The 18,407-nt window shown below is 63.4% G+C and overlaps 1 protein-coding gene across 4 annotated transcripts; it reads right to left on the bottom strand.

The window, feature by feature from the left end:
• Window positions 1-5,276: 5,276 nt before the first annotated feature.
• On the bottom strand, window positions 5,277-15,083 carry NINJ1 (ninjurin 1). 4 transcript variants are annotated; one of them, XM_038527383.1, is made up of 4 exons: window positions 14,752-15,060; window positions 7,554-7,779; window positions 6,824-6,986; window positions 5,277-5,813 (listed from the first exon to the last, which is right to left on the bottom strand). In XM_038527383.1, the coding sequence occupies exons 1-3, from the start codon at window positions 15,043-15,045 to the stop codon at window positions 6,832-6,834; spliced, it is 675 nt and encodes a 224-aa protein (XP_038383311.1). In that variant the 5' UTR covers window positions 15,046-15,060; the 3' UTR covers window positions 5,277-5,813; window positions 6,824-6,831. The 4 variants fall into 4 exon arrangements, with proteins under 4 accessions (XP_038383311.1, XP_038383314.1, XP_038383313.1 ...); XM_038527386.1 differs by lacking the exon at window positions 14,752-15,060 and adding an exon at window positions 14,138-14,284; XM_038527385.1 differs by lacking the exon at window positions 5,277-5,813 and having other exon boundaries at window positions 6,847-6,986; window positions 7,552-7,779; window positions 14,752-15,073.
• Window positions 15,084-18,407: the final 3,324 nt, after the last annotated feature.

Below are 18,407 nucleotides of genomic sequence, written 5' to 3'. Positions count from 1 at the left end.
GGAGGCCGTCCCCACCGGGAGGCGAGGACCTGGCCTTGTGGGGTCCACTGGGCCCATCTATGACCACAAGCTGGAAATGAGCATTAGATCCTGTCCCAGATTCTAGGCAGGGTCTTGGAGGAGAACAGTCCACAGAACCTTTAGAGATGAAACCGTCATTGTGCCATCTGAGGTCCTGGCCCCTGGCTCCTCACCCCCCCACACACACCCCCAACACCCCCACAACCCCCACACCCCTGCAGCCTGGGGTTTGATGGCACCAGACACCTCATCCTCAGTGTGGGGACACAGGCCTGGCCCCTCAACCAGGGTGTCTACATCCCTGTCTCACCTGTCAGCCTCAGGTTCAGGATCCCAACATGGAAACTTCCCTTGTGGACACGGGAAGGCAAATGTGCAAGTCCCTTGGCATCGGGCATTAGCCCTGAGGGCCCTGCGAGCCCCCAGAGACCCCAGCACTGGGCCGTGCCTTCCTGCCAGCCGCCCTCATAGCATTGCACCCCCTCCGGCGTCTTGTCACCACCTGTTACTGCCGCCAAGGTGGGGCTTGCACCCGCCCTCCCCGCACATCACATGCGCTAACGAATGCTTCCCCATCAGCGCCTCCCCCACAGCATCCTGGGGAAACAGAAACACATCTGTCAGCCCAGGTTCCCCCAGGATGTTTATGGAGACTTGGGCAGGTCCCGTGGAGGCAAACGGCCTGGAGCAGGGGGAGCTGCTCTGGGCGTGGTGCCCCACCCTTAGCTCAGGGCCCACCTCCCCCACCCCCCACCCCCTCCTGCCTCCATGCCACGGGCCTTGCTGTGCCTGCAAGCTCAGCCTTGGCTGGCCTGTGCGCTTGTGCGCTGGGAGCCCCTGGGAGCTCCCCGGACAGCGCCGCCTGGTCACATGCTCGCCACCGCTTCTCTTCGAGCTTGCCCGATGGTGGCAGGGAGCGGGGGACGGGGTGTCTGGGACACCTGCGGGGACGCAGATAGGGCTGCCTGTGCTCCACGGTGAGCCCGCATGGCCGGGTGGGGAGTTGCGAGCCTGCTGGTTCCCCAGAGTCCCTCCGCAGGCCAGGCAGGGCTGGGGACGTGCGTCCTTCCAGAACTAGGCCCCCGGGCTGTGCCCCTGCTCCCAGCACCACCAAGGCTGCCTGCCAGTGGGGCGTTCCCTGCTTCGCCCTGGCCTCGAGCGCAGCCCACCCCTGAGGCTCAGGCTGCTGTGTGTGGTCTGCAGCCCCCGCCCATCGTGAGGGGGCAAGATGCCCATTCCTGGAGTCAGTTTCCTCCTGGGCAGGCACCCTGGGGTGCTCTCCATGTCAGGCCCACTCTCAGACACAGCTGGGAAGAGGTGATGGGCACACCCTGGTGAAGGGGACAGACGCCTGGGTAATGGTGGTGGATGCTCCCAGGTGAAGACACCCCGGGAAAGAAAAATGAGGCCGCTCCGTGTCGGTGCAGACACGGCTGCCCCCAGGAGGGGAAGAGAGGTTTCCAGCGTATTCTAAATTCAGCTGGTGACCCTGTGCTCTGAACGTTTGTGTCGCTCCAAAACCCACAATATCGAAACCTAACTTCCAAGGGGATGATGGTAGGGGTGAGGGCTTTGGGGGGTAATTGGATCATGAGGGTAGAGCCCAGGATGGGATTAGTGAGCTCAGAAAAGAGACTCTCAAGTGTCTCACTCTGCCATGTGAGGACCCAGCAAGGAGGAGCGGTTCTCACCAGACACCGAATCTGCCGATGCCTTGATCTAACTTCCAACCTCTTGAAGTAAATGTGTACATCTAAGCACCCAAACCAAGACAGCACCCTTGAAGAAACATCCCAGAGACAGGTGGGCCCAGCAGGCCTGTGGCGGGGAAGGTCCTACTGCTGTCTGCCACCTGAGACCCATGAGGCCACTACTTCCCAAACGGGGTAGTCACTGCCTGTCCCACGTTCAGTGGTGCATCAGGGCAGGAAAGGCACCATAGGTCACAAACTCCCCTGCCCCCTTGCCCCATCAGCCTCAGGCCCTCACTGTCCTATATCCTCACCTCCACACGTCTATAGCTGGAACACCCGCGATCCTTGCCTGAGCACATTTCACATGCTGTGCCCACAGCTGGAACACTCTCTCCATGGATTTAACCTTCAGACTTTGGTAAAATGTTACCTCCTCCAGGAAGCCCTTCCAAATACTACAGTAACAAGAGTAGGTCCTCATCCTCGTCCTGGGATGCCTTTTCCACCTTCAGAAGAGTGCAGAGGCAGGGAGAGGCTGCCCGGGGTAGAGAACAGTTCCCAGGATTACATATGTGACGGGCGTGAGGAGGGTTAATGAGAGAGTGAAATGAGGTGTGAGGAGGTATGGGAAGGGTGTATGGAGGTATAAGGAGGTGTGTGTGGGGTGTGAGGAGGGTATAAGGAGGTGAGAAGTGAGATTGAGGAGGTGTGAAGGTGTGAGGAAGATGTGAGGTGTGAGGAGGATGTGAGGGGGGTGTGAGGAAGTGTGAGGATGTGTGTGGAGGGTGTAAGGAGGGTATGAGGGGGATGTGAGGAGGTGTATGGAGGTGTGTGGAGTGTATGAGGAGGGTGGGAAGAGGTGTGAGAATGATATGAGGTGTGAGGATGGGTGAGGAGGTTATGGAGGTGTGAGGAGGGTGTGGCGGTGTGAGGAGGGTGTAAAAGGATGTGAGGAGGTATGTGGTGTGTATGAGGAAGGTGTGAGGATGTGAGGAAGTGTGTGGAGGTATGAAGAGGATTTGAAAAGGGTGTGAGGAAGTGTAAGGAAGGTGTGAGCAGCATGTGAGGTGTAAGGAGGGTGTGAGGAGGTGGTGGGAGGTGTGAGGAGTATATGAGGAGGTATGAGGAGGGTGTGATGGAGGGTGTTGGTGAAGAAGGGGTCTCCTGTGGCAGGAGTTTGGGCTCTAGATGCGCTTCCCTTGGGCGGATGTGGTTAGGGCCGGGTAAGGACACAGCCTGGTGTTTGTGAAGCAGGAAATGCAGCTGCATCTTGCACAACACAGCGCTCCCTCTAGGGAGAGGGTGGCGTTGACTGCAGGTGCAGAGTGTCTGGGTGAAGGTGCTGACACTGCTGGATCCAGGGTGGTTATTTCCGGTTTTCCTGGGTCAGTGTTCTTCAGCAGGCTCAGAAAGTCCCGTTTTCCCTGTTGCCCCCCAAACCTCTGCTCAACGCCAGGCCTGACCAGGCCCCTGGGTGGCCTCCTGCTGGACGGGCCCCAGGCCTACAGTCCCACAGACGGGATGAGGGCCCCTCAGCACCAGCCAGGCAGCAGCTGGGACCCTGGTTCTTACCCATCTGGAAGGCCAGGACCCATCCCCCTGCTGAGAGTGTGGGCTGGGTGCTGTGGGGTGCGGGGGTACTGCTGCCCTGGGGCACGTTCCTCACGCCCCACACATGTCCGGGTCCTTCCTCTTATCAGGTCAGGGCATGGAGGCCTGGATGGGAGGACAGTGGGGAGGAAGGCCAGGGGTGGGAACTGGTGGTAAGTAGACCTGGGAGAGAGGGTGGCCAGGGTTGGCTTTCCTTCTACAGCGCAGAGCTACTTCCTCATGTGTGGACAGGCCCAGGCAGCGATGACCCGTCCACTGCTACCAGTCATCATCCTAGCCCATCCGCCATCCTCTCAGGACACATCTGCTCCTGGTCCATGTGGCCTCGGGCTCTTGTGCGGCAGGCCCCTTCAGCCCCCTTCAGGCCTGACACCCCCTGGGCTCCCTCAGTCCCCTGCCCAGGCCCCCTCAGGCCTGATCCCCCCAGGCCCCTTCAGCCCCCCTCAGGCCTGACCCTCCTGGGCCCCCTCAGGCCTGACCACCCCCAGGCCCCCTCAGCCCCGACCACCTCCAGGCCCCCTCAGCCCCCCACCTGGCCCCCCACCCACAGCACCCAGGCCACTGGTCTCCCTAAGGCATGTCTATCTCACATCCTTCTCACATCTCCTGGCTCCTCACCCTCCTCCCTCCTTCGCAGGGTCTTACTGTTCCCCAGGGCTCTGTGGGCCCCGGTTCTGAAGTACCCACCGGGCCTAGTTCATGTGGTCTGCAGCAGACATTTACTGAGCACCAACTGTATGCCAAACATGGTGCCACGGACACAGGGCAGAGGTGGTGGCATTGGCCTCAGAGAGACTGGCAGGTAGGACCGGCTCTGTCTGGGGGCAGCCCTGTCCTGGGGCAGGCAGGGCAGGAGCAGGTAGGAGCAGACGTGGGCCAAGTGGCCCTGTGGATGCTGACGCTGGCCCATGGAGCCAGAAGCAAAGCAAACCCAAATGGCCCATGGTGACTGGGAGCGTGGGAAGGACCCACAGGGGGGCCTGAGAGCCACCAAGAGCTCTCAAGGCCTCAATGGAAACATTGGCCTCTGAGAGCACATCAAGGCCTCAATGGAAACATGTGGAATGAGGGTCAGGGGTCAGAGTGGCCACCAAGGCTCAGGCCTGGGAGCTGGGGGGGCACACTGAGAGCAGGGGCAGTGGGGCCCAGGATGCAGGCCCGCCCACTGCCCCCCAATGTCCCCAGTGTCCCCAGCGCCCGTGGAGGCAGCCGGCCTGGCCACTGGGGCATGGTCCAGGCCCCTGGGCTTCAGCTCTCTGGCAGGTGCTAACAAGCTTCCTGTCCTGGCCAAAGGAGGAGCTAGATGACCTGTTGGCCATGTCCATGGCGCTGCCCCAGGTGATGACCACCCAGCCCACATCATGGGCCACAGATCCCCGCGGATCCCCCGGTCCACCTGTGCCAGGCCCTGGGCAGGACAGGGCCAGGGAACAGGCCACCCAGGACAGGAGCAGGGAAGGGAGACAGGATGGGGTGCCCCGGGTGGGCTGGCAGGAGGCCCAGGTTGTGGGGACAGGTCAGGGTGAGAGCCACGTCAGTGAAGGGGAGGCTGAGCCCCACCCTGGGGCTATTCCCCAGTCTGTGACCTCTGCCACCAGCCCCGGGCGCCCCCACACAGGGCTATCTGCCCCCACACTGGCGGGAATACCTGCCCTCCCTCTGCCCACCTGCTCGTCTTCCCCCCCGGGCCTCGCCTACACGTGGATCACCACCTTTCCCCCCTCCATGCAGGATGCAGAGATGCTCGCCTCTGCAGGTGGCTGCCCGGGGCCCCAGCTCCCCGCTGCCCAGTTCGTCTCCACCTCCTCTCCTCCGTTTCCCCATTCTTCCCTGGACGATGTGGCTGATCGGGGGGAGGGGCGGAGAGAATCCCAAGCCAACGAGGCACCTCGCAAGGAGCCTGACCGAGACCATGACCTGAACCAAGATCAAGAGCTGGACGTCTGCTCAACCCATTGACCACCCAGGCCCGAGGCAGGAGGTGCGTCAGCTTTATTGGTTGTTGGTGGCTTAGATATGCGGGGGCTCGGGCCCCTGAGGAGGGTGGGGGCGCTGCCCCCTCACTGCTGGTGGCAGGTGTGTTCAGGGCCCGTGGCCAGGGGGCTGGCAGGCCTGTGTCCTGGGGCACCAGGGTGGGGCCCCGAGGCCCAGACGGTCCTTGCACTGGCAGAGGGTGGGGGGTCTCCTTGTCCCTCTGGAAACATCCTGAGACCAAGGCCGACTGGGCGCCTCACCATCCTTGGGCTGCTGTGTGTCCGTGGTGGCCACGACCCTGCCCCAGTTGTGTGTCCTGAGCCAATCTCAAGGGGAGCAGGCTCCGTGTTGGCCTGGGTGGCCTCACCACGGGCAGCCTGTCCTGGGATACGGCCCGGCGGGGCCCGCCTGGGTTCCTGCAGTTTCCAGGACCAACTCCCACAGGGGGGTGGGCCTCAGGGCGAGGCGGCTCCAGGATCTGGGTGGCTGTGGCCGGGTTCCATCTGGGGGCATCTGCCGACAAGGGGGAGGACGGGGTGAGGGTCTCCAGACACGAACATTGGGCCATGAGAGCTCCAGAGCCATCAGGGCCTAATTCCGACCTGGGTAAGCCTCAGTTTCCCCTCAGGGTTTGAAGGGAGAGCAGAGGCCTGTGGGCTGACTCATGTGACCCTCGCTGGGCTAATGCTCCGAGAGGCTCAGGACAGTGTCCGGGGCACACAGCAAGCAATTAATAAATGTCTTGGTCACCAGGCCATGACCAAGGGAGCAGGCTGGCATCCAGGGGGTTCCACTGGGGACAGCTTGAATAAACCAGGGCCAGCCAGGCTTAGAGCCGGACCCCAGGTGGGGCCGACAGCCATGGTGTGAGTGGCACAGAACGGGCACTCGTGTCGGCCCTCCTCCTGGGGTCCCACCTCCTCGTCTGCTGGCCGCTCCCAATAGGCAGGTGTTCAGGGAGCTCCTGTCCACTCTGCCAGGGGGGTATTGGGGGTCAGACGACTGTTACCAGTGCCCATGTTCTCCCTGGGTCAGGCCCGAGGAGTGACCAGGGGGCTCAAGGTGTGACCATGGGGCCCGAGGAGTGTCCACGGGGCCCCAGGAGTGACCAGGGGGCCCGAGGCCATACACCCCTGTGGTGTGCAGCCTGTACCAGGGCCTCAGATGGAGGACGTGACACACGCTGGGCCTGCTGACCTTCTACATTTGCCCTTGAGGCACCTGGGATCCTGTGTCTGGCACCCCCTTGGGCCCCAAACAGCATAGGGGCTTCTTTGTTGAACATGTAATGGGGGTCACCCAGTCTCCCTGTGGCTCCTGCTTCCGAGTGGGGTGACCTTGGTGGGTGCTCACCTCTTTGAGCAAGGACAGGGGGTGAGTGTGGGGGGGGCACACGGCCAGGGGTGCCCACCCTGTGAGGCCCGGACAGGACCGACACAGGGCACAAGGGTCTGCTGGTGGTGGAGTAGGGGCCTGACAGGGCTGGCCAGGGGACAGAGGTGGCGTGTGCCCTTCTGGCTCACCTGAGCCCCTACTGCCGGGGGGCCACGTCCATCACCGGCTTCTGGACACCAAAGGCAGTGATGAAGATGTTGACCACGACGATGATGAAAATCAGGCCGGTGGCCAGATTGTTAAGGAAGTCCAGCTTGGCGTGCTTGGCGGGATTGTTGAGGTCGTACCTGACTGCGGGCACAGGGAACAGGCACTGCACCAGGGCCACCGTGTGCAGGGTGGGGACTGTGCAGTGGCCGCGGAGCAGCAGCCCTGTGTCCCCCACAAACCAGAGCCCAGATGCCATCTCAGGACAGAGCCGACATGAAGCACCAAGTGCACACAGGCAGCACCTCCCTGAACACCCATGGTGCTCATGCTGACCCAAGGGCCTGTCCTTACGCCCACTCTACAGGTGAGGGAACCGCAGCCTGGGAGGTCAAGCACCTGCCCGAGGTCACACAGCCAGCAATGAGGGGCGCCCTGACCTCACTCACCTCGGGGGCAGGACCATCTGGTCCCTGCAGACCACTGGATGGTCACGTGTTCCTATACCCTCAGCTTGGGCAGAAGGAAGGACAGAGACCCGGCAGGGGGGGCTCAGAGGGCTGCATCGGGGAGCCAGCCCTGACCGCAAGGCTGAGTGGGGCCTGTTGGTAGTGAGCAGCCTGTTCCAGGGGGGATGCAAGCAGGAGCAGCAGATCAAGGGTGGGAGCATCCCAGGCCCTCCCCCCCACCAGGCCCAGCCCAGGCTCACACCAAGGAAGATGAGCAGCACGCCCACACCAATCTGCAGTGCAAGGGAGATGGTGATGAGGACCACCAGGGGCACGAAGAAGGTGAAGCTTGGGCCCTGCTCTATGACGGCCTTCAGCTGGGAGGCGTTGGCCATCAGCAGCGCGATGTCCAGCATGCTCTCGGCCGCGCTCTTCTTGTTGGCGTAATGGTTCACATTGATGGGCCGGTTCCTGCCCCAGCGGGGTGGCTGTGGGGACGGAGCAGTCAGCCTGGGCGGGGGCAGGGGTGGGAGTGGGGGGCTGCACACGAGGGCCGGGGTGAAGGGCAGATGAGAGGCCCTGACGAGGCCGCGTGGCCCCTCAGGACCGGCCCTGGGAGCCCCGGTCCTGGAGGACACAGAGCACGGTCCCTGCACGTGCTCCAGTTGGGCCAGCGCCGCCCGCCCCCCGCCGCCCCCTGCCCTCCCCCTCCAGGCCAGTGGCTGCTGGCCAGGGCAGGAAGTGCCACCGGAGCCCTGTGCGATCGCAGGGCTACAGCTGAGCTTAACTGCTGCTTTAATTTTTATTTTGAAAAACAATTTTCAAGCATTTTATGGAGCCGTGATCGCCACAGAAAAGGCTATACAATTAACTCAGCAACTCGGGGCCTCGGGAGCCCAGGTGCAGACGCGACACCATCCTCCTGCTTCGGTCAGTATTCCGGTTTCTCAGGAGGTGCAGCCCCACAGTGCCGCAGGGGCATGGCTGCTCCTGTGCCCTTCACGCCCTATGCAGGGGGTCACGGCCTTCAGGAAGCCCTCCCTGCTGAGGCGCAAGTGCAGGGAAGTAGGAGATGCTCTCCTCCCTCACAAGGCCTCCCTCAGCCCCCAGCCCTGTCCCCTTGTCCGCAGGTGACCCAGAGTTGTCAGCCCATCGCTGGGGCCTCTGGGGGCACTTGGTAGCTCATGTTTCTAAATCATGAAAGATGCAGGCCAGGGAGGTGGCTGTGGGGGCGGGGGGCGGCAAGTGAGAAGCCTCCTCCTCTCCTGCCACTGAGGGAAATCTCCCCCGGAACGTGGAGAGCGGAACGCAGGGGGAGCGGGGGCGGGCGGGGGCTGGCTCTGTGACCCAGAGTAACATGCCCAGGAGGGAGGCAACCAGCCAGCGGACCGCCCCGCCTGCCCCACCGCCTGAGGCCAAGTAGCAAAGCCACTGGGTTTAAACTCCCAGACCCTCGGCCCCAGCCTGGCACGGCTTCTGGGATGTTCCACCCACAGCCAAACCCTAGGTCTCTGCTCCACCTCTTGGCAGCGCCTCCAGCTGCACCCCCTGCTAGCTAGGCCACCCCCGCCAGGGCCCAGGCGCTCGCCCTGGGGTCTGGGCGTGGGCTCCCACCGCCTAGGGGCGGGCACCCCATGGCACCAGGCTGGGCCCCAGCTCGCTCTCCAGAGCTGCCTGGCTGGCCGCACCCTGTCACGTGCACTCCCGGGGACAGGCATCCCGGAGGCGCTGGGCTGCAAACCACAAGTGCAAAGTGCCTTCCCCGGGGGGCCACACGGTGCTTCCCCCATCCACGTCCCAGAGAGCCGAGTGCACATGTAGCAGGAGCTCCCACCTTCCAGGGGCAGGGGTGCCAAGTGCACGTGCACACACAGCACATACCCAATTATGTGCACACACACAGCACACACACAAGCACATGCACGCACACAAGCATGTGCACGCACACACGTACGTGCACAGTACAAGCACGCACGCCTAGGCTCACTGCGCTCCCCTTCTGAGTCCTCCTGGACTGCGGGAGTGGGGCAGCCATGCAGTCACATACAGGACAGGACAGGGACAGGAATGGGGGTCCCCATTCCCTGTGCCCCAGGCACAGTATCCTTCTTGCTCATCCTTTGGCTGGGTGCCCTCCTCTGGGTGCACCCCAGCCGCGTCCTCACACACACCCACTATGGGTAAACTGAGGCTGGCACAGGAAGCGCCTGGTCTGAAGCCAAGCACAGGCTGTATTGTGAACTCAGGCCCTGGGATCAAGAGCCCCCTGCAGAGGGCACTATGCGCCGGGAGGCACCAGTCTTCCGCCGTGCGCCCCCAGGAGAGTCAGCACCCTCCAGCCTCAGTCTCCCGGTGTGCGCGGCAGGGCCAGAGCAGCAGCCCAGGAGCTTCTGGGGACGCCTTGGCCCCAAAGGACCAGCCAGGGCCCTGGCTACACGCACCTCCCGGTGCAGGGCACTTCCTGCCCACGCGGCCATCTGCTTCCTATTCCAGCTGTGCAGTGAGGGGGGGTACCAGTGGGAGCCCTGAGGCCCGCCACGTGGCCTTGACAATGCACTGCCCACCACGGGCCTCCGGGGCCCCATCTATGTGGCAGGCCACACTCCGGGAAGCCCCACACCCACGGGGGTCCCCACTAATGGGGAGGGAACCCATAGCCCAGGGGAGCTGTCAGGGGCCAGCACAGCCTGGCAGCCGCCCCATGGGGAAGGCCTGGGAGCCTGGTGCCATTGCCTGCCTGCGGAGAGCCGGGCTGGGACCTGCCCACATCGCCTCCACCCGCGACCCCAGACCCGAGTAGTGCAGGGAACCAACAGCCAGTTAATGTGTTCCCAGGGCCCAGTGGTGGTCCAGGAGCAGGGTAGGTGGCCAGTGAGCTCAGCGTTTCCCCCTAAAAGCCAGGAAGGGGCCTGGGCAGGGGCTGGAAGAGAGCAGGGAGGCCCACCTTCCATGCCCACACGCAGAGGGCCTCAGGCCACAAGGCTGGGTGTCCTCAGCTTGGGTGGGGACGTTGTTGGGACAAACGTGCCCCGGCTCTGCTGCACCTACGCACCTGGTTCTGGCCACAGCTGAATGGATGCTCCAGTCCAGGCCAGGTGTGGGTGGGCAGAGATGGGGTGCCCACCAGAGCCCCCTGCTCCCCTGCAGGACCCAGAGCTTTTGGTTCCTGATGCCCTCTCACCCGCCTGCCCTGCCTGCCACTGACCCCAAACCCCACATAAAAGTATGGAATGGAACCCCTGCCCAGAGGCAGCTTCCCGTTTTCAGAACGAGAGACCAGTCCCCCACCACATCCGTGATGTCCATCTGCCACCCTGATAGGAGCTAGGGTGGCACTTCCACTGGCCTCTCTAGCATCCCTGAATGCCACACCAGGGTCTGTGCCTCAGTTCCCTCATCTGCAAAACGGGCACATGGGCCTGAATGCAGGCACAGAGGCCCCTGGGTCTGCCGGAGCACACCCGGCACACAGCCTCCCAATCGAGCTGCACGGATTCACAACAACAAAAAGTCTGTAACAAGAGAAAGGACAAGTTCAGGGGCCCCTGGGTGACTTGCTCTCAAATAAGTAGAATCTTTAAAAAAAAAAAAAAAAAAAAAAAGGAAAGAAGAAAGAAAGAAAGAAAGAAAGAAAGAAAGAAAGAAAGAAAGAAAGAAAGAAAAGAAAGAAAGAAGAAGGAAGGAAGGAAGGAAGGAAGGAAGGAAGGAAGGAAGGAAGGAAGAAGAAGAAGAAGAAGAAGAAGAAGAAGAAGAAAAAGAAGAAGAAGAAGAAGAAGAAGAAAGAAAGAAAGAAAGAAAGAAAGAAAGAAAGAAAGAAAGAAAGAAAGAAAGAAAGAAAGAGAAAGAAGAAAGAAAAAGGCCAAGCCTAGGACATGACCGTGTGAGCCAAGCAGACCCAGGGACCCTGCGGCTCCAGATCCTAACCCACCCCGGCACCTCTGCGTGTGCGCAGTGAGTACCACCAGGAGTGGGGGCCTCAAAGACCTTCCCTCTGGGGAAGGACCTGAGAACCTAGGAGGGTCTGGCAGGGCCTGGGGTGTCTCTCATCTGACCCCCCAGAGTGGGCACGAGCCCACTGCTCAGACATGGCACAGAGGCCAGCCCTGGGAGGTCTCCCATTCCATGTCAGCGTCCGGCAGGAAGTCCTGCTGGGGCGGGGGTGGGGGGTGTCCGCAGCAGCTGGGCCACGGGGCTGGGCAGGCCTGCTTCCTGTGGGTTCAACACTGGCCGGCAGTGACCCCGAGGCCACATCAGGGTCACCTTTTAGAACTTGGCCAAGACCCTGCCAGTCTCAAGATCTGCCAGGAAAGCAGAAGTTAGGAAAAGATCAAACTTCCTTCGGCAGCTGAGCTCTGCATGGCCCAGATGTGACCCCCAGAGCCATAGCCCACCTGGTCCTGCTGCCCCCTGCCGTGCCCTCCACCCACTGTGACCCCTGTCTCCTGCAGTGGCCGAGGCAGTTGTCTCCAAGCCAAGACGCACCAGGGCATGACACAGCCAAGGGCTGTTTCCACAGTAAAATTGATGTTTACTAGTCCTCCTGCCTCCAGCCACAAGTGAGACACCCGCTTCCTCCCGCAGGGAACCCGGCCAGCCTGGCCTATGCGAGGTCATGAGGGCACAGGTGTGTGTGTGGCGGGGGGGCTGCAGGGTTCACCTGCTCAGGGGTCACATGTAGGGCTCTTCTGGAAGGTGAGCAATCCCACCCCACTTCCCACAAGAGGACACTGTGGCCTGCCATGGGTCTCCTGAGGCAGACAGGGGCTTTTGGCCCAGGCCTCCCAGTCAGTCCCCCCACCGCCAGGGGCCCAACAGAGCCCACCCACCCTGCCATCCAAGGTTCCCACTCTGGTTGGTGGATCTGAAGACCCAGCGGCTTGCCCCTCACCCCAGTGAGACTGTCCTCCTGCCCCGACCCTCACACAGATGCCTGGGGCTGGGGCTCAGATTCAAACAGCAGCCAAGTTCCGCTGGAAGGGAGGGCTGTGCCTGTCCTCAGGGTTTCCTCCGGGAGAGGGTCCTGTGCGGTGGGCAAGGATGTGAATACTGAGTGTCCAGCACACAGTAGCCCGCTGGGTCCTCATCATGCTCTCTGAGAAAGGCCCTGCTAATCTCCCATGTCACAGATGAGAAACTGAAGCCCAGAGTCACAGACGAACACACGAGGCAGGTCCTAAAGGTGGGAAGGGCAAGGAGGAGGCTGGAGAGTGGTGTCGGGGGGCTGGGGTGCAGGCCCTAGGCAGGGCGAGCACCAGCCTTGAGGCTGCCCACCCTTCCAGAAGCCTCCCTGCCGGTGAACGGAGACCCCTCCCCTCACATTGGCTCTCGGGAGCTACGGAGGGGCCTGGCCTTACATCACCTGCCTCCTCCCCAGCCCTGACCGCTCGGTGGGCCAGCCTTGGGCCTTTCGCTCTCTGTCCTCTCTGCTGGGATGTCCTTCCCCACACCACAGAGGGCCATGCCCCCCCTCCCCCCCAGGTCCTGCAGCACCCAGCACCACCCGCTGTCCCCACTGTGCAGGGAGCTGGCTCCACTCCCACCTGCCCATAGGTGGGGTTTTGCACTTAGGTCTTGGCTTCTCCATCTGGGCTGGTCTCCACTCTGAGACAGCCGCTCAGAGATAATGGGGTCACATCTTCCCATACTGGTCCCAGAGCCAACCCCTGAGCAATGCCTACCTGACTTCACTGGGCTCCAGATGCAAGGGACCCCGCAGGCGGCAAGGCTGTCCGTCCTATCTGCCAAGGCCCAGGAGAGCAGAACAGCTTGGGGCAGAAGGTGCAGGGTCCCTCCCTTCCAACCCACCCGCCCTGTTTGTTGCCTGACTTCCCCAAAGGCACGGAAAACTCATTTTTCAGACCACGTGCAGGAGGCCCAGAGAGGTGAGGCAGGCTCCCCAAGCACACACAGCCCACTGTGCCAAACTGCTTACATGCCAGGGCAGCGCCGCGCCAGGGCCGCCTCCGTCTTTGGTTTCCTTACCCACCACCAACCCCAGGACAAACGTCCTGTGCCATCCCAGGGTAATCAGGATTTACTGAACGGTGGACAGGGAGGCTGAGCCCCAGGAAGCTTCTGCCAGGGACAGGCAAGGCTGGACAGCAGCAGGGAGGAGGGCCTGCCCCTGACCCGGGCTGGGCGCACCCCACGGACCTCAGCCACCGCAGGGCAGCGCTGCCCGCCCCTGCTCAGGCCCCGGAGACTGCCACCCCTGCCCCCATCCCCAGGTCAGAAAGTGAAAGAATGTTCAAAGTCAACAAGTTACCGCGCTGGGCCCAGGGAAGACGGCACCGGGAGCCCCGATGGACCCCGGGGCGAGGGGGCGAGGCCCCTCCAAGGTGGGGGTGGGCCCGCCTCAGGCCCACGGCCCTCCTGGGCCAGCAGGGTCTGTGCACAGGCTTCAGGGGGGGCCCTGGGGGCACGCACCCCATAGTGCGGCGGCGGTGGACACGGCGGGTGACGTAAGCGTCTGCCCGGGGCTGGCCCGGGGCCCAGAGGCTGGGATCCTGCGCGCCGGGGCAGGAGCGGGAGGAGACGCGGGGGCCCAAGTTAGAGGCCGCGCGGGAGGCGCGGGAAGGCGGCGCCAGCGCCCCTGGGCCGCGCGGCTCGGCGTGGGCACCTCCCGGCCCGCCCCTCGGCCCTGCACCCGAGGCCGCTGCCCCGGGGCCACCGGTCGGGCCCCGCGGCGCGGGGCGCACAGGGCGCACGGGGAGCAGCGACCCCGGCACCTCGCAGTGCGGAAGCGGCGCGCTCCCGGTCGGCCGGCGCCCCCGGTGCCCGGGGAGCAGCGCGCGGCGCCCAGAGAGGGCAGGCGCCGGCCCGGATCGCACAGCGGCGCGCGCTTACCGAGGCCTCCGGGGAGCCGGGCGAGCCCGGGCGCAGGTCGCCGTTGAGCTCGTATTCCTCGGGGCGCGACTCCATGGTGCGGCCGGCGGAGCCGCCTCGCTCGGGGCCAGAGCGCCGCTCGCGCCTGGGCCGGGGGCACCCCGCTGCGCGCCCGCCCCCGCCCCCGCCCCCACCCCGCCCCCACCCCGCCCCGACTCCGCCCCCGCCCCGCCCCGACTCCGCCCCCGGTCCCGCCCCGACTCCGTCCCCGGCCTGGCGGGCCCGCGGGGCCGGGAGGGCTCCTTCCTGTCCCGCGAGGACGGCCCGGTTCCCCCAGGCCTCGGCCTCGCGCGGGCGGCTGCACGTCCGGCTCTGCCCCCGTCGTGGACACTTTTAGCCCTGACAAGAGGCCAAGAGCCAGCGTTTCCGGGGCCACTTGGCTAACTGCTGAGCGCGCCAGGACGGCGAGGCGCCGCCACGCCCGGCCCGGCCCGCCCCTGCGCCCCCTGTCCCCGGGCCTCCTGTTTGGGAGGCAGAGGGCCCCCGGGGGCCCGGTGCCCGGATGGCGCCCCTTGCCCGGGCGGGGGCCGGGCGGCTGTGGAGGGGCCGCGGGGGCAGGAGGGGCAGGGCCTTACCCCCGGGCTAGCGTCCTCCGGTCCTGACCCTGAGCCCGCGGCCTTCCCGCTTCTCGCACCGCGTGCATCGTGTGCACCGACCTCCACACCGAAGCGCCCCTCGTGTGCAGGGAGCACAGCCACTAGCGGCCGGGGCAGCCAAGGCTCCTCCCGCCGCCGGTAGGGCCCGGCTGTGGCTCGGTAACCCTGGACCCGGCAGCTGCGTGGGCTGGGGCAGGCGGCCAGGCCTCTCTGTGTCAGCTTCCATCTGTGAGGGGCGGTGGTCCTCTCAGGCCCTGGGGGCTGATCTGACATCCAAGAAGGTAAGTGGCGCCCCCACCCCCGGGGCCAGAAAGCAGCAAGTTAGGTCACTGAGCTGGAGGCTTGTTCATTGGCCCTGAGCATCATGGGATCCAGTGTGCCAGGTGGTGTTCTGGACATGGGGAGGAGGTGGAGGGCGTGGGGGGCGGCTGCAGCCTCAGCTGGAGGAGAGGCTGCCTGAGGCCCTGGGGAAGGGGCCTCCGCCCCTCAGCACAGCCAGGCCCAGGAGGGCCAACCGAGCACCCGGCTGAATGCTCCCCGGGTCTGTAGGGCCTGCACCGGAGCCCCGTGACAAGCCCAGCGCCTGCCCTGCCCAGGGTCCTGGCCCCACTCCAGGCTGAGACCTCCCCTGACTCCCCCCTCCCCTGCCTCACCCCTGCTGGGAGAGCCCCATTACAAGTGAAACCAAAAGCCTGGAAAATGCAAGTCACCCAGGGGATTTATCAGAAAAAGGGATCTTCCACTAAACAGGGTCTGGGCCTTCCTGCTGACTCTTTTCTCCTCTCTGGGGGGGAGCACCAGGGCCCGCTAGGGGGTTGGCACTGCAGGGGGGCGGCGCTGCAGGGCAGCTGTCCCGGGGCGTGCCAGTCCCTGGAGCGGGCTCCCACCCAGTTGGAGGCTGAGGGCACAAAAACTCAGAGAAGTGGTCAGTGCCTCTGTCCGGCTTCAGGGGCCCGAGAGCTGGGGAGTGTGGGCAGGAGCCGTAGTGCCCTGGGTCTGGGCAGGTGTGGGTGTGGCGCCCGGCAGGCACCCCTCTGTTCTCTCAGAGCCCACACCTGACTGCCGAGAGCAGCTGGAAACCCAGATTTTTCTTTCCTGCAGAGCACTCCCCCTCCTGCCCCAGGGTTGTGCTGGCTCCTGGAGGGAGGGTTCTGAGGGGGCAGGGGAGGCTGGAGGCTGGGAGGTGGTGAGGAGAGCAGGTGAGAAGGCCTTGGGGGGCCAGTGGGGCTGCGGCGGCGTGACAGCTGGGGAGCCCTGGGCCTCAAAGCCCACGTTCCTTGCTCCATCCAGGAGGAGGGCAGGAAAGATGCTGCTATAACGATTCAGCCTTTACACTTGGGTTTGTGAGTATCACTGCCCCCCCTCACCTTTCACCTTCCAGGGATCAAGGTCACAGGCAGCCCTTGCAGCAGGGGCTGCCCTCTGGTCTGCCTGCCCCCACCCCCACCCGCAAGTCCTCAGGGAGGGACTCCTGGGCTCCTTGTATCATCCTCATTTGCCCGGGAAGTGTGTGTTCCCTGACTTCCCAGTGCAGCCAAGAAGGGTGAGGCCTCCTGCCTGTCTCCCCCCAAAACCCCCCCAACCCCCGCCTGCCCCTACCTGGTTCCAAATCCTCTGCAGAGATGGACATGGGCATCCAAGGTGAGTTCAGGATGCAGCGCTGCTGTGAGGGTCAGTGGACAAGTGATGATGGGGAGTGTCCCCAGAGAGGGGGCGGGAAGGGCTAGCTGTGCTCCAATGCAGACACAGGTTGGTGCCTCACACGTGCAGACACACCTGCACCGGCATGACGGAGTTCACCTGTCTCCCGAGAGCTGCGTGACCAGGGACACCCTTCCTGTCTGACAAGTGGGGACGCTGTGGGAATTTAGCACAAGGCCCGCGTCCAGCACATGAGGGCTGCAGAGCTTTGTGGGCCTCCGTGCCTGGAGCAGGCCCCGGAGGTGGCAACTCCCCCGGGAGGGATCAGCACCATGCCCTAGGTGGGCATAAACCCAGACACGACCCACCCGCGTTACCACGGGGAGAGCACGACGTGTCACCTCAGGCCCAGGCCCACATGTGCACAGATAGGCCGTGTTTCCTGAACAGGGTCTTAGGAAGTGTCGGGGTCTCTGGCCCTCAGTCTGTGCGGCGTGGACCCCAACAGGTGGAGGAAGGGGCCACCATGGGAAGGTGGCATGCCAGGCCCCACACTCTGCTGCATGTCCCTAAGGTCAGAGGAAGGAGGCCAGGCTAGGAGCAGGTGTGGAGCTGCCCTCCACCTTAGAGACAGGGGACGTGAGCCTGGGTCACACGGGCATGGCTGGGTCAAGGGTGCTCCCGGGTCAGGGGGTGTGAAGTGGGCACCCATGCACGGGTCTGCACCATCTCCCACGGTGCACCAGCGAGATGTGACCTGCCAGGCCCAGGCGGTGAGAGGCAGCAAGCCCCAGAAGCGGAGACACTGAGTCATGGCGCAAAGCTGGCCCAGACAGTGTGACAAGTGGCTTCCTCCCTGGAGCAGGGGCAGCCAGGGCAAAGGTGGCAGGGTCAGCGGTCACCCCACTGTGAGTTCTTCCCTTCTCCCCTGTCCATTTTCAGCTTAGCACATGGCTTCCCAGAAGAGAAGCTGCGTGTCCCTGGCTCTCCTGCCATGAGAGGCCCGTGTGGCTTTATTCTGGCAATGGGAGGGGGTGTGCAATGTCTGGGAGGGGACCTAAACACAGAGGGGGTGCGGTTTTTTATTACTTCCCCCTCCCCCCATGGTCTGGGGGATGGAACACAGATGTAATAGCTGGGGCGCCAGCAGCCACCCTGGCCCATGAGGGGAACTTGGGCCTGGGAGTCTCACGCAGCAGACCTAAGACAGAAGCAGCTGGCATCCTCAGTGCCTGGCCCCAGGCCTTCCCTGCGCTCAAGAAGTCTTGAGTGCAAATAAGAAAAAAAAATCTTATCTTGTTTTGAGGATTCCATAATTTTGGGGGGTCTATGATACAGCTGATTTTGATTATTATTATTTTTTAATGTGTTATGTTTTTCATTAATAAATGGATTTTCTTCTTTAAACATAAACCATGTAACAGATTGAATCACTTCTCCCTCCCATCTTAGTTTGGAAATGTGTATCAGATTATGTCATTGGCCAGTTTAAATCCCTCTGAAGTCTTCCTGAAAAAAAATCCTTGCTCCTGGACCCTGAACACCTGAGACCCTGAACCCTCCCCTCCCTTCAGCCACCCCTCTGCCCTTCCCATTCCATGGACTCTATACCTCAGGGCCTTTGCACTCCCAGCTTACCCCATCTGAAGATCCTGCCCCCAGGCCTCCACGTGGTGGCTCCTTCCATCACAGACTTCTGCAGTGGACCTGGGCCCCTCTCACCCCACCCCACGCCCTGGGCAGCTCCTGAAAGCACCGTGTTTACATATGCGTGTGTCCTCGTGGGCCCCTCCCTCACAAACACAAGACCCCGTCCCTGCTGACCCTCAGCCTACGCCCTGTGCTGCCGGGGCATGCCCTAGCCCGGTCTGCTTTGTGCAGCCTCCAGGCACCCCTCAGCCCCACTGGCTGCGTCTCATCCTGCAGGTGCTCCGCAGACCACTAATGACGGGTGGTGGGCTCTGCGGTCCGGGCCCTGACGTCACTCACTGACT

This window comes from Canis lupus, chromosome 1, assembly GCF_011100685.1.
Source record: "Canis lupus familiaris isolate Mischka breed German Shepherd chromosome 1, alternate assembly UU_Cfam_GSD_1.0, whole genome shotgun sequence".
Taxonomy (NCBI): domain Eukaryota; kingdom Metazoa; phylum Chordata; class Mammalia; order Carnivora; family Canidae; genus Canis; species Canis lupus.
This window is presented reverse-complemented; position numbering and strand designations above follow the sequence as displayed.